At 38.0% G+C, this 16,460-nt stretch overlaps 1 protein-coding gene across 1 annotated transcript in view; it reads right to left on the bottom strand.

Annotated features, from left to right (window-relative positions):
* Positions 1-16,460, bottom strand: part of LRRC7 (leucine rich repeat containing 7) — a 470,136-nt gene that overhangs the window by 262,108 nt on the left and 191,568 nt on the right. Inside the window, exon 4 of the mRNA XM_036494635.2 lies at positions 11,548-11,665. Within this exon, the coding sequence (XP_036350528.2) occupies positions 11,548-11,665 (118 nt within the window). The remainder of the gene's footprint in view (positions 1-11,547; positions 11,666-16,460) is intronic.

The following is a 16,460-nucleotide window of genomic DNA, read 5'->3' as shown; positions in this document are numbered from 1 at the left end:
CAACAAAGAGGAACTGCTGCATGCCTCTCAATTCCCAAATAAAAGAAGGACGCCCAAAGAAACTGTTAAATATACCTTGATAGGTAGATATCAAATTCTCTACCATTATCTTATCTACAATGTCATGACACACATAAATAGAATGTTGGAATTGTGACTACGGCTGAAGGTATATATTATTATAACCCACAAAGGACAAAGGAGAAAGAAGAAGGAGAAAATAGGAAGGGAGAGAAGGGGGAAGCCCAATGTGTGTAAAACTGTACAGTGCAAAGTAATAATAAAAATGTAATAAAAAATAAAAAACCCCAAGCATATGCAGAGCAAAAAAAAAAAAAAACAATAAAAAAGATGGAGTTGCATAGAAGAGTTTTGGAAAGAGAGGTTGAACACAGAGTGAGATAATATCCACTAACACTAAATTTTCTAACATTACAGGCAATACCTATATTAAAGCTAGGAAAACAATGGAAATTCAGTACCTACTCAACTTGTATATAGTTATATATTCACATCAACAGATTAATACAAGAACTAAGACATAAGGAATTTATAAACATGAAAATTGATGTGATTTAAAGACAGAGGCTGTCGATTTTTAAATATCTGAAGATAAAAAGGTAACTTTCTCACAAATGGCTTCTTTGGAAATGTCAAAGGTTAAATGATTCAGTATTCTCTCAAATTAATAAAATTGCTTTATTCCTTAAAGGTTTAGATAAATCCATGCTGATATTGAAATGTATAGATAACATAATTGAATACTTTATTTTGTGAATAATACCAATATCACCAGCTCAAATAATTAACTACGTGATATAAATACCTTAAAGGCTCCCTTTAAGCAGAAGAGTTACAGGTTTCCTGACAAACTCTATCTCAGTGGCATTGTAAAACAAGATACTAAGTGCTGTTAAAATAGTCAATAATTAGAGATAGTCACTTGGCTGATCTTAAGGACAAAATTGGAAAATGCTGAATATTTATGATAGGCATAAATAGTTCACAAAAGAATAAATTTGACTTAACATAAATGAGTTTATCAATCTCTACACTTTATGCCTCAACAACAAACATTTTTGGTTACTGATAAATTGAAACGGAATGTTTAATAATCTAAGCTCCTGTCTGACTAATGAATTTTCCCTTTATTGTCAATCAACCACTTAATTGAGCACTCACTTTGATGGCATGTTGGTTGATAGGGGATATTGCGGCTCTAGTGTTCATTACCAGTCACACTTAATGGAATATGTAAGACAGGCTATCCATCTCAGAAACGTCTCTGCAATACTATTAGGAAAATTGATCACTCTAGGTGACAGACCCTAACATAAAGGCCAGAAGGGTGAAGGGATAGAGACTTTCTTGTTTGCACTTAGTCACATAGCCAGATTGTAAGTGCTATCTCCCTTGCAGCTAGTGTTAAGACACACATAAACATCACTTTTTATTTTCTGTCTTTTTTTCTTTTTTTATTATTATTTTATGATACAATTCCATAGGCTCCTGGTATTTCCCTTATCCCAGCCCCAATTCCCCGCCCCCCCCCCAGTTCCTCTATATCATTACTGAAGTATAGTTCTTCATACACAGTCATATGTCCATCATTGCAGGCATGGACAATGGCAGAGAGTCCAGCATCCTATTGTCAAGATATAGTGAACAGTTACATTATAAATCCATCTTTGTCTGGAAGTAGAGATGCATACTATATTGTATCCTCACATCTGGATATGTTAGTCTCCATTTCACAGTACTGTACATCCCCTCAAATGAAAAGCATAATACAAAATCAACAACAGAAAGAAAAGTAGAAATTTAAAATGCCATGAAGTTAAATAACGTGTTACTAGATATGACAGTCTTCATTACACAGCTACTATACATCCCTTTAAATGAAAAGCCACAAAACAAAATCAACAACAGGAAGAAAAAAGAAATTAACAACACCATGAAGTTAAATAACATGCTACTAAATGACTGTCATGTAGCTGAAGAAATGAAAATCAAGAACCTTTTTGCAGAAAATGATGGTACTCTATGATCTATGAGTCATTGAAGAATTTAATCAGAAGAAACTGTTTTGAAGAGATGAAACAAACAGAAAACATCAAAACCCATGCAATATAGTTTCCGCTGATGTTTGTTGGTGAAATGTGTCTCTTCTAGACAACAAATAGATGTTGTTGTGCTTTTTAATCCAGTCTACTAATCTATGATGTTTTCAGGGTTAATACGTAAGGGTGGTAATTTGGTGCTGTTATTTTAGGAATGGGTTGTTCATTGGTTTAGTCTTCTCTTGTCATTTTATTGGATGTTCTTCCCATTTGCCTTTGGTTTTGGTGGTCGATATTCCTCTTCTCTGTCAAGAGAACATCTTGAAGTATCATTTGCAGGGCAGGTTTGGAAGAGGCAGATTCTTTTAACTTTTCTTCACTGTGGAAGAATTTTATTTCATTTTCAAAGACAAAAGAAAGCATTGCTGGATATGTTATCCTAGGTCGACAATTTTTTTCTTTTAGAATCTGGAATGTCACTCCATTTTCTTCTTGCCTGTAAAGTTTCCTGTGAGAGATCTCCTGTGAGTTTAATTGGCATTCCTTTATAAGTCAACTGATTTTTTTCACGTGCACATTTAAGGATCTTTTCCTTGTGTTCAATTGAAAAGAGCTTGATGATCATGTGTCTTGGTGAAGATTGCGTTTGATCAAGCCTGTTGGGAATTGGTGCCCTCCTGGATCTTGTTTCCCAATTCTTTCTCTAGCTTAGGGAAATTTTCCTTTATTATTTCATTAAATATATTTGTAGAACCAATTTCTCTTTCTGCACCTTCTGGGACTCCCATAACTCTTATGTTAGGCCTCATAATAGTGCCTTTCAATTCTTGAATACTTTTTTTGGCCTTTTGCTTGCTTCCCCCTGATGATAGGAAATATCACCACCAGAGATCCACTGATATGCCCAAGATCTAGCACTGGGAGAGGTTCTAATTGAGCCATTGTTAGGGTCCAATGCTCTTTCTAAATGCCCATAGGTGTTGTAGCCCTGCCTTGTCTGGTCTGCCCCATCCCAACTCATGCTCTCTAGTAGGCGAGGTGTTCCAGCAGTGGGGATATCCACATCCCTCCTACTAGCTTTGCCCCTCCCTCCCTGGTTCCTACTAGCGCTGCAGCCCAATCTGGCATGGCCCGCCTTGCCTCGGCGTTTGACAGTGGGTGCTGTAGCCTGGCCCGGTCTGGCCCACCCCCAATTTCAGCTGGTGAGGGTTACAGTCTAGCCCAGCCTAGTGTGCACCCTATCCCAGCTGTAATGTGTATTGGTATGTGTTGTGACCACATCTGGCTCGACCCACACTGTTCTGGTGTTTGGGTTCATCAGCGGCTGATGTGAACTGGTTCAGCCTGGTCTGCCCCTGACCTGAGCCAATTGTATGATGGTGGGTACCTTTCACTGGCCTGGTCTGGGCTGTTCCTTATCATGCTTCTTACGCTCACTTGCAGGGACTGTGTCCTGCCAGAGGAGTTGCCCAGGCTCCTCCATCAGAACCTCTCCCAGTGCTAGATCTTGGACATATCAGTGGATCCCTGCGCCAGCCCTACATAGTCCACCTCCTGTCCTAGCAGAAACAAGTGATCTTTCCTGACTGGCCTTCACCCTATTCTGGTTCTTACTGTTGGATGTTTCAGCCCAGCCAAGGCTTGTCCATACCCAGACACAGCTCATACATGGCCCATTAGGGGCAGAGACCTAGCCTCGTCCATTCTACATTTACCCTGGTCCTCTAGAGCACGAGATGGTGCTAGATTTTAACCCGACTTGGTGCATCCTGTCCCAGTCCACACTTGGGTCAAGGGATACTGTAGCCATATGAGACCAGAGTGCAGCCCCCACTACAGCCACTGCACTCACCAGTGGGAACCCCAACCCAGCTAGGGTGTTCTCTTAGCTCCCCAATCAAGCCTGTTCCCAGCCATAGATCGCACATGTGCCAGTAGTTGCTCTGACTCAGCTTGGCATAGCCCCTTACTTGTCTTGGCCTTTGCCTTCAATGCAGTGGCTTGGCACCCCTGGCTCATGCAGACCAGTAGGTTTAAGAGCCTAGCTTGGCATGACTTCTGCTCCATCCTATTTCTATTTTTGCTTGTGAGCTAAGGTTTGCTTGGCCCTGTCTGGTCTGCCCAGTTCCCTTACCAACCCACACATTAGCCAGCCATTGGAGCTACTTTGCCCAGCCTGTCCAACCCCCAGGCCTGGACCATGTGATCACCAGTGAGAGTTATGACCAACTAGAGGAGTTTCCCAAGTTCTCCCTGTTGACCCACTCCCAGACCCAGATCTCATACATATCAGTGGGTGTTAGGCCAGGGCCTCGCAAAATCTGGCCTTCCATTTTGGCCTTGTATGAGCTGGTGAACGTTGCAGCCTGGCCCACCCCACACCTTATTTGTGATGCACATTTTGGTGCTGCTGCCTTGACCAGTCGACTGTTGTTGGTTCCTTTACCCATGAGTGATGGCAGGTTCCTTGGTGACACCTAGCTCAGCCCATCACCACCCCAACACTTGAGCTAACTAGTGAGATTTGTGTTTCCACAGGGTTTGTTCCACATATGCCTCACAGAATCTATCCCTGGAAATGGTTCTCTTGTGTGCTGGTTAATGTCATGGCCCTGCCTAATGTGACCCATCTCCTGATCCATCATTCTTTCAGGTACTAGGATCTAGTTCTGCTAGACAAGCCCCCCAGCTTTAGCTTTTGCATGGACTGGTGTACAGTGGTCAGCATTGTTTTGTAGTAGCAAGTTCTACACAGGACTCAAAGGAGGTTGGTATATCAGTCTGACCCATGAAGATCATCTGGTCCATCTCCTTCAAAGTACCAGGTCTCAGTACCCTTGCTTACCTTCAAAGGAAAAGTTAGTCTGTCAGTGGGAATCTTCTGGATTTATTTGCAACCCAGAAGCACAGTGGGCTGAAAATGGAGGTACTTAAGCAGCAATTCATAGCCCCCAAACACCAGAGCTTGCTGTTAGGTAGCCAGCAGGCGGAGCCTGGCACCAAATGGCGCTCTAGGACAGCTCACCACATGTTCGCAGTGGCCGGAATCAGGGCTTTGAGCATGAAGATGGACCCAGCCTGGAACTTGCCAGCACCCAACAAACTGCTGGTAAACTGAGTTCTTAATAATGAATTAGATTGGACAAGTAGAATAGAGGTGTGAAAACTGATGTATGCAGAAGAAACCAGGCAAATAAACTCACAGAGCTGACACAAAAATATTGAATATCTGAGGAAGTGCTTAAGTATCCCCCAAATACACAATTAAAAGCACAAATCATCTTGTTGAGAACGGCACATGGAATGAAATAAGCAGTTGACCTCAATTCTGGAGTTTTTTTCATTTTGAATAAGGAAGCCTATACTTTGTCACAGATCAACTGAAGTGTTTTAAGTTGGAGAGTAATATGGTAACATCAGCGATTTACAAACAGTCTTAAGGCCTTTGTGAAGCATGGGTTTGGTAATGTGACATTAATGGAAATGAGGAGACCAATTAGAAGGCTAGTTAAGTAGAATTCCAAAGAGACAGAGGACTAAATGTGATGAAAAGAATGGTGAAAAGGAGATAGATTTGTCCTATATTCATAAGGTAAATTTAGCAGAATTTGACAAATGAAAGGATCTGAGAGTTGGGAGAGAGAATGAGTGTACATTGAATGATAATAATCACCATGATAGAAAACCGGATAATTTTTAAAAAGCAAATTGGGTTGGTTAATGAGTTGGGTTTAAAATACTGCCATATGGCATGTTTGTTGGAAATTCTATAGCCATACCCAGCTTATTGTTAGCTACATGTGTCTGAAGCACAAAAGACTGGCTGGTCTATTCTTGACACGAAGTGGAAAATTATTTTCAAGAAAAATTGTATTAGATTTAACATTACTGTATGGAAAGTTAGAAATGATTTAAATTATTCATTTATTACAATTCATTTCCATCTTTTCCAGAATGCAGATAAACCATTTAGTGAGGTTTTATGTAACAAGTGGGGTCCCTCTCCTATGTTAGGTCTCTATTATAAATGAATAGATTTCTTTTATAAGAACAATGTTTTTGTATAACTCTTAATTACCTGTCAGACATTTATTGAATACTGACCATGCATTCAGAATATTGTGCAAACAGTTCTAACTGGAAAATTATTAGCAGAAGCCATCATTTCAAGAATATCCCAAATCATGATGATATAAAATTTAAATTTAGTGGCTAGCATCATGGCTCAATTGGCTCCACCTCCAAGAGCTTGCATCTCACATAGGTGCCAGCTCATCTCCCAGCTGCTCTGCTGCTGATCCATTTCCCTGCTTGTGGCCTGGAAAATCGACAGAGGATGGCCCAAAGCCATAGGACCCCACACATGCATGGGGACCCAGAAGAAGCTGCTGGCTCCTGGCTTTGGATTGATTCAGTTCTGCCAATGGTGGCCATTTGGGAAGTGAAGCAGCAGATGGAAGATCTTTCTCTCTGTATCTACTCCTTTCTGTAAAATCTGCCTTCACAATAAAAATAAATACATTAAAAATTTTAGGTTTAAAAGCAAGAGAATTTTGAGTTCAGTGTTGTGACCTACTAGGCTAAGCCATTGCTTGCAAAACTGGCATCTCATATGAGTGCTGGTTCTAACCCTGGCTGCTCTACTTCTAATCCACTTCCCTGATAATGCATCTGTGAACACAGTGGAAGATGATCCATGTTATTAGGCCATGCCACCCATTCACAAAGGGACCTGTTCCTTATTATTGCCACTAAGCGAATGAAGAAGTGAAATAAAGATCTCTTTCTGTCTTTACCCCTCTCTCTGTAATTCTGCACTCAAATAAAATAAAATAAATGCTTACCATAGTAGGATAATTTTAAAACAAAAACATATTCAATATAAAATGCATCACAAAGGAAGAATCAATTATTTTTCCATGTCTAGACTGTCAGGAATAAATAAAATCTGAAATATATATTATATTATATTATATTATATTATATTATATTATATTATATTATATTATCAAATATGTAGAGAGGAGAGACACAGAGAAATATCTTCCATTTGCTGATTCACTCTCCAAGTGGCTGCAACTGAGCTGATCTGAAGCCAGGAGCCAGGAACTTCTCCTGGGTCTCCCACATGGGTGCAGGATCCCAAGGGTTTGGGTCATCCTCGAATGTTTTCCCAGGCCACAAGCAGGGATCTGGATGGGAAGTGGGGCCACTGGGATTAGAACTGTGCCCCATATGGGATCCCAGTACGTGCATGGTGAGGATGTTAGCTGCTAGGCTACCACACTGTGTCCCTGAAATATATATTTAAAGGTGGAAAAGAGTATTCTGAGCTGATATGGAAACAAGAAATGGCTGGAGTTTTTGTGCAGTGGGTTAAGCATCCACTTGTGATACCACCTTCCCATATAAGAGAATTGGCTCCAGACCTGGATGCTCTGCTTCTGGTCCAGTTCCCAGTGAATGTGCCTGAGGAAATAGTGTAGGATGGCTATGTAGGCAGTCCCTGCTGTCTTTATGTGAGACCAGGATAGAGTTCTTGGTTTTGGATTTAGTGTGGCTAACACCTAGCTATCACAGTGATTTGGGGAGTCAACTGGTAGATGGAAGATCTCTTCTGTACCTTTTTCTTCCTTGTTTTCCCTCTTTTTCTCTGCCTTTGAAAATAAGTACATCTCAAGAAAAAAATACAGAGTAAGCAGTTTTTGGAGCAGAGAAAACAGTACAGCTCCCTGTGTCATAAGGAACTAGAACAATGAATTTTCGAATGGCAATTTGACATCAGCTGAAGTGACATGAAAAAGAGATGGCTTTCAGAGAGATAGTCAAAGAGGTATGTGACACATATTTCAAATTGTGAAAGCTCACTTATCCTAAGGTTTTCATGTAAAGTAGTATTCCTAAGTCATACAGGAAGAAGTGGCAAATCTGGATGACAGGTAGAAGAATAGGAATAAAAATAAGATTGGAGGCCATGTGGACAAATTATGTTTGTTTTAAGCTCAGTCTCGGTGTACATTGGTTTCATTATTGGATCACTCATCTACTTCAAGCTTATTTCATGCATACTTCCTACAAGCTTGACTAGTAAATGAATGAATTTATTCCAATAATCATTCCGTGCTGTGTCCCTAAATATCAGCACTGCTGTTCACATTACTTACCTCTTTTTATTAAGACTATTTTCAACTTTGGTGCTGACAGTGCATTTATTTAACAGTTTTCCTTTCCTTTCACAGATTCCCAAAGGATGCATTGTGCTCCTGAAATAACTTGGTCTCAAGTCTCTTTCATAGAATTCAGCTACAGCTTTGTAATATATGATTTTCTAGGAAAGGCTGATGTGATGAGATCTTTTTCTGCTTGAGTAACTCCAAAAAAGGCTGATACATCACCATTATCATCAGGCCTTTTGTTCTGCATTGGTGTTGCTGAGTGGTTCTCCACCTCTTGAATGTCTTTTTGACATAAAATATAGTATTTGTCAGGGGTTCATGTTTGCACTTGGTGATAACTGTTTCCTGATCTTCAAAATGAGAAGTGCCCTCTATGATGGCTCAGTAGCTAAATTTTCTCCTTGCAAATGCCGGGATCCTATGTAGGCACCAGTTCATGTCTCAGGTGCTCCATCTCCTATCTAGCTCCCTGCTTGTAGTTTGGGAAGGCAGTAGAAGATGGCCTAAGCCCTTAGGACCCTGTATCCACATGAAAGACCTAGAAGAAGCTCCTGGCTCCTGGCTTTGGATTGGCTCAGCTCCAGCTGCTGCAGTCACATGGGGAATGAATTAGTGGACAGAACATCTTTCTTTATTGCCTTCTCTAGGTAAATCTACTTTTCCAATTAAAAAATAAATCTTAAAAAATGAAACGAGTTTATATTCACTTGTATTCTTGAGTTACTTCTACCCGAAAGCTATGTAAGATGAGAATTAGCCACATGGCATCTCTCAGACATTAGAATTTGAAAATGGAATTTCATATGTAGATACACGCATGTACATATATAATAGTAACAGTTATTGAAGCACATAAACACTAATCTATAAAGTATGTGCGCTTCAAATCTATGCTTAGTGGAATATGTTAGATCTGAAGTCATCATCACTGGATCTAAATCTAGTTGTTATTCTCTCTTTACACCTGCACATGGTTCCTTTATATTTATCTCTTAGAAAATGCTCTAAGTGGCAAGTCAAACTGATGTAGAAATATGTGTTTCCTGTTTATGCTCTTAGTGTCTCCTGCAAATGAGTGTTAGACTTTAGTTGTTAGTTTCATGGAAATTTTCAGGTAACATCCTGTATATGGATACTTCCTTAATAATACAGAGGTGTTTAAAAAATAGTTTATTCATTTGAAGGGCAGAGAGAGAGAGAGAGAGAGAGAGAGAGAGAGAGAGAGACTTCCTTTTGTTGGTTCACTGCTCAAATGGCTGTAATGACTGAAGCTGGGTCAGGGAGAAGACAGGAGCCAGGAGCTTCTTCTACATCTCCAACATAGGTTTAGAGTCCCATGACTTGGTCTATTTTATGATGCTCTTCAGGTGCATAGGAAGTGGAGCACCTGGAACTCAAACTGATGCCCATAGAGGTGCTGATAATCTAGGCACTGGCTTAAGCAACAATACAGCAGCATCCCAACATAGAGGTCTTACTTACTGTTTTTATTCTCTACCATTTTGTAATTGCAATTTTTGTCACATGATTGTTTCACTGTATTTTGTGGCATATCCTGATTATTTATTTGTATTAAGTTTCAGCTCTTCAAGGAAACATCAACTTCTCAATGCCTCTTATAGGCTTGAAGAAAAACACTAGCAACACTGGTGAATTGTAACATGTATTTCATGCTCTAAAGTGTCCTTTCATTCATGAGTTCATTCAGTAAATATTAATTGAGTTGCTATAATGACTTGTACAATGTTTTTTTTTGGTAATAGAAATATGGTAGTAAAAAAAAGCAAAATGAGCCCCCAGGGACATTTTTGAATTTTAGTTCTGATTAGCAAGGCCCAGGTAATACAGAAATAATTTAAAATTCAGTATTTGGAAATAACAGAAAAGTGGAATAGGACACATCTCTAACATATAATAATAGCAGAGTCTTACTTTTAAATAGGATGTTCCTAGAAGACTTTGTTATTTAAAGTGCATTGGGATAACTCTGAGGATAGCAAGAGAATGAGTATGGGGAAAGGTCGTCTGGAAGAATGAAAATGGAAAAAGCTGTTGAGATATTATCATCAAATTTCCTAGGAATATCATAATATGTTTTTTGATTATCTTTATTTAAACAGATCCTTGCTTGTTTAGACTCAAGTCGTTTGCAGTGATTCCATCACTATACTTTCCTACCACTTTTATGGGGAAACCTTTCTCAATCACATAAGCTACATAACATCTTTCTCATATCTCAGATGCGTTTCCTTCACGCTGAATGTATCTGCAACTGAAATTGCTTGCTTAATGTTTAAATCATCTACTAAAATGCAAGCGTGATGGCAGAAAGCATGAGTCCTTGACATTAAATGTATTGATGGAAATAACTAAAGCAGTGTACTTGTGAACGTGCACACGCACATGTACACACTCACACACACACACATGCTTTAACTGGCTAGCTTAATTACAGAGGAATTGTGGGTTATACCCTTGTAGTAACTAGATACAACATTCGTTCACCAATTTGGCTTTTTTTTTTCTAGTGAAATATAGAGATAACGTAATTTGGGAGGAAACGATTTGATGAATGAACGGGTATGCAGAAGATTTTCTGAATATCTGTCACTTCCACAAATTCTCAAAGGAAAATATCATTAGTGTAAATATCACCAGCTTCATTATGAAGAAAAAATAAGGTATACAACTTTCACTAGAGATACATGGGTATTACAATTATTAAGAGTAAGAGGCTTTGGTTTAAATTTTTCGGATACCTCAATGATCAAAACAGGAAATTTTTGCTATAACACAGTAGAGTTTACCTTTTGGGTCAGGAGAAGATAGACAATAAACACAATTATTCAGTAAACTATATAATTTTTGGGCAATATGTGCAAGGGAAAATAGAACAATGTGAAAAGAATTGAGAATACAATTTCAAGTAGGATGATCACGTAGACCTTGCTAAGAAAGTGATACTTGGAAAAACAGAATGTGTGGAACAGCACCAAAACTTGTAAAATAGTCCAGAAAGTTTGAATCATATAGTTGAATATAAAAAAGAAATCAGGTCTGAGGAAATCACTCATAATAATGAGAGAGGGGTCTGCCTTCATGAGAGTACTTCAAGGTGCTCTTGGAAAACTGTAGATTTTCCATAGTATACATTTTATATTAACTTTTTAGAGTTTCTCCATGTAATTTAGAATTAACTTTTCACCAAAATCAATTTATAATTGAAACAAAATCAAAGAAAAAGAAATTCTATATTGTTTTCTAGTTAAATAACATTTTCAACAAAAAGCTAAAAATATTTAGAATCTTACCATTTTTACTGATGTCGAGTTCTTTAAGATTAACTAAACTAGCAATAGTGGTTGGCAGACTTGAAAGGTCATTATCAGGAATACTTAGTTTTCGTAGAGCTTGACAGTTGAACAATTGCTGCAATACAAAACAATCCTTAATTAGATCACAGTTTGGTTAAAGACACTTGCAAACAAATTCAGTAGCAAGATTCACACCAATGGTTTGCAAATATGGTAATCAAAAGCCACATATAAAAGCTTGCCTTTCCTCCATATCTGTATCTAAATCCCTTTCAGAATTCTTTTACATCCTTCCCTCAAGTTGATGTTTCACTATATTCTACTTCCCAGGCTGAAAATATTAAAAATCCAATGAATTTTACTTATTTTTTTGTTCACTAGTTTTTAATGTATATATTTATGCTTTGGCAAAAAAATCTCATTTATTGTTTGCTGTATTGCCAGGCAGAGAAACAGACAAGAGATCATCCATTGCTGATTTAGTCTTGAAATGCCCACAGTAAGCAGGGCTGTGCTACACTGAAGCCAAGAGCTAAGAACTCAATCCAGATCTCCTACATGAGTAGCAGAGATCAAAGCACTCTACTACCTCCCAAAATACATATTTGCAATTGGTTATGAAGTAGAGGGGCCAAGGCTCAAATCACACACTCTGATTTGAAATGCAAATATCCCAAGTGGTGCATTACATGTGCTGTACTAATTGCCTGCCCCACCCTTATCCTATGTACTATTAGTGTCTTGTTAGCCACTGACACTTAGTCTTCCCACAGGTTTACTTCTATAACCCATTTGCTTTCATAGATTATAATTTCCATCTTGCCATATTGAATAATTATTTACATAGCATTGCAATAACTACAGAACACTGAAATACAGAGATCACATTTCTTTTGTATCCCCCATTCTGCTTCGTATGTATCTAGTGAGTGAAATGTTTAACTTCTGATACTTGATGAAAGATGTTCTAGTGATTGGCTCATTTCTGTCTTCAGTCTGAAGTCACAGATGGGGATGAGCCAAAACAGGTCAGGTGGACATGCTTGTTTAAAATATGGTTTCATGGAGTCTACCCAAGTAGGTCTGGAAACAGCGCAAAATATCTTCCTTTTTCACAAGCATACCACTGACCTGGGTCTTGTAGGTATTTAAGGTACCACATTTTGAAAAAACAATTTCATTATTCAGCTCTGTTCAATTCATCTTTACTACAATGATGATATGAACAGCTAGGATAGAATTTTTCTATTAATTTCTGGAGAAGTTATCTTAATGAGATTTTTTTGGTGAGATATTTCTAATTCTGTTTGGTTGAATTTCTATAGATGATTTTTTTTGGTATGCAGGACTATGCAGTTGGGCTTACATAGTGTTACATGTATTTCATTATTTATAGAGAAAAGCAGTGTAGGACAAGGTTGTTACTTCTTAGCTCATTAGATTTTTGAGAAAATAGATTGTGTTGGTGCTACTTTGTGCTGCTTGCTCCTTAATACGGAACTTGAAATTTCTTTCATTGGAATAGTAATTTTTGGCTCTTTTCAAAGATAATTTGAAATGCTTCATTTCATGCTAGAATTAATTTTCAACATCCTATACAAAAAAGTTCCTGCTTCTTTTTATGAACCTCAAGAAATAGAGCTTTGATGGATACTTTAATGAATACTTTCTACTGTAGCTGCTAATTTTCCCACTAAAGAATAAGACAGTTGTCCACACTTTCGGTAAAGGTTAATTTATTTCCAGCCTTTATCATTTGGTTGGGACTATTACATATTAATTTACATAAAATATGAATTTAAAATATTTCATTGTTTATTTTTGTAAGACATACCATTTCTATGACCATTTTAAACAATGTCCACACAGGTGGTTTAAAAAAGAGTAGTGTTCTCCAAGAAGCAGTTGGACTTGACTGGACTATAAGATGTTGGACTCTATGCTTGGCATATGCTTACAAAGAGGGAATCTCAACTGAACTCGAACTGTGGTGATGCAACAAGGTGGAGGAACCCACCATGGGGGGAGGGTGTGGGGAGAATCCCAGTTCCTATGAAATTAGAACACAATGTAATTAATGAATAAATTTAATAAAAAAAAAACGAGTAGTGTTCTTTGAGAATTTGTTTCATTATCTCAAAAACACTTTCAAAACCCTCAACACTCAATAGAGGACCTAATCTTCAATTTTAAATGAGGCAACACCTTGCCTCCAAAGAATGTTTACAGGAACCTGGATGGGAAAGTAAGTAGCCAAAACATGAGCCAGGTGCTTGGATATGGAATGCTGGTGTTCCAAGTAGAGGCAATTTATTGTGGTACAACATCAATTCTTTAAAGAAAATTGCTTGCTTGATTATGGTTTATTTATTTATTTGAAAGGGTTAGAAGATAGAAATATGGCAAGAAAAAGAGACCGAGTTTTCACTCAGGTCTCCCACTTGGGTAACAGAAGCCCAAGTACGTGGGTCATCTTTTGCTGCTTTTCTTGGGCCAGTCACATGGACTGGATCAGAACTGGGGCAGCAAGAACATGAACCATTGCAATTATGTGGTGCCTGTACCACAGGTGGCATCTCTACATTTTATGCCATAATGACAGCTGTCTCACCCTTACACTGATTATCTGTTTCATGCTGTGATTCATTTTTATTACTGAAGCTAAGGGCATGAAAATACATTGCCAACTTCTGTTTTCATGGTATATTGGACAAAATGTTAAAAAAAATAACTGTTTAGGACAGCAAAAACTCTCTTCCCCATCCTCTCCTTTCTCTCCCTCTCTGTCTCATTTCTGCGCTTTTCTTCACTGATCCCTTTCTCCATCACTCCTCCATTTGCTTTAATTAACTAAGCTGTGAATGTAAACAAATGTAATTATTTAAATTCCACCACCATCATCATCATCATGATAGTAATACCACATAATTAAAAGAGACTGAATTTAGCTATTGTTCTGGTGATATTTGTTGTTCCATTTGGCTTAGGCTCAAAGTTAGTGATATTGCAGGTGGGAAGAGAGAAGATCTTAGTATGGGCACAGTGGGAAATTGTTTATAAGTGTTGTGTAGAGATAAATACAATTCTGCTCTGAAGCAGTGAACTTTTACATTTAGATCTTTACTTCACACTTAATGTTCCAAAAATGTATACACATAGCTAGACTGACAAAAAATAATTAGCCAAGCAATTAATGCAGGTTTTAGAATTATTAGAAAGCAAATACAAAAATACAAACAATATGTTTACAGATTTGAATGGCTGAAGATGAAATAAGAGGTTATTAAAGAGGACTGAATAGTGGACCTCTTTGTATCTCAGGACTTGAGACACAGGAGCACTGTTGCATTAAAAAAGATGCAGGAGACCAAGGATCAGTAATCCAAGACAAAAAGTTGATTGCAGCCTTTCCTTACATCTGTTGTACCCTGGTCTCTAAACAACCTAGAACAGACAACCCTGGGAGTATTTTTTGCTACGAGTACACCTGCTCTTCTAGTTAGAAATAGTTTGCCTCATATGGTTGTTGTAAACATGCAAGGTAGTTTTCCTAAGCTCTTCCCAGTTCACATGAACTTACATTCTTTTTTGTTTTCCAAGGATAAAAACAAGTGTAGTGGGGAATGGCCAGAGAGCAGTGCAGCAGAGCCTATCACCTAGGTGGTGCTCTGAAGGCATTCATGTGACCCCATTCAGGCACCTGTCTCCAGGCCTCCCCAAGACCTAAGGCATTTCCAAGGTTCAAGACCCAGTTACCAGGCTTCAGTATACACTCCTCTAAACCCCTGCAGCTACATTCAACTGATTAAAAGACCAACCCAACTAAATATAAAAAGCAAAATATATATATATATGTGATTGTGGCATGAAAGACCTGATGATGAGAATACAGGAAGGAATGCTCCATGGCATGATGTACAAAGATCTAGTTAGAAATCCTGGTTAACTTAAAAGACAAAGATCATGAGATTGCTGAGGAATTTCAGTTTTGAAAGACATATCTTCATATTGAGCAAGCACAAGAAATTCTAAACAACAACAAATGGACTCCCTTATGCAAAACTACAGAGTCCCAGTAGCAGTAGCTCTTACAATTTACCTGAGAGAAGCAATTATCTTCAGAAGACTGAGAAAGACAGAATTAGTTCTAAAGTTCTAAATAATAGTAGAGTTGATATAGTCTTATTCATGATATAACTTAAAATAACTGAAAAGGAGAAATCTAAAAATTTCCAAAGCATACAAATAGTAGACATTTGAGCAAAGCTACTTAATAAGATTTGGGCAATATACACTTATTCATGTGTTAAATGACCATGCTGGACCTCACAAATATGTATAAGGATGATGCCAGTTTAAAAAATAAAAGAATAGGGATCAAATATTTAGCCTAGAGGTTAAACAGTCATGACTGACATCACAATGTGCTTAGTTCTGACTCCACACGCCAACTTCCTACAAACCACAGATTTTGGAGATCTAAATTACATTCCTTGCTCCCCGTTTCAGCATGGGGCAGCATTAGCCAATGAAGGACATCAGGGCAATGACTCAGCCAATGGGAGCTCTTCTTCCCTTTGTCTCAGTCTTTTCATTCACTAAATGTTTAAAAATAATTTAAGTGAAAAATGGAAGAACAGCTGAATTTTCAGCAATGAGAATTAAAAGTGGCTACTATTACACATTACTTTAAAAGTACAACTGTCTATTAAGAAAAGGGCAAAATGACACTTTAGAAAACTGAGTTTGCTACCAAGAAATTTCAGTAAAGGTAACTTTCACAAGACAAATTTTAGAAAAATTAAGAAGAACCTAAATAAAAAAGGAATATCAATAGTTAAAAAATCCTGAGCCTGGTGCAATGGCTCAGTGGCTAATATCCTCACCTTGCACACCTGGGCACCAGTTCA

Source organism: Ochotona princeps, chromosome 2 (genome assembly GCF_030435755.1).
Source record: "Ochotona princeps isolate mOchPri1 chromosome 2, mOchPri1.hap1, whole genome shotgun sequence".
Lineage (NCBI taxonomy): Eukaryota > Metazoa > Chordata > Mammalia > Lagomorpha > Ochotonidae > Ochotona > Ochotona princeps.
The sequence above is the reverse complement of the archived record's forward strand: the minus strand, read 5'-3'. Positions and strand labels throughout refer to the sequence as shown.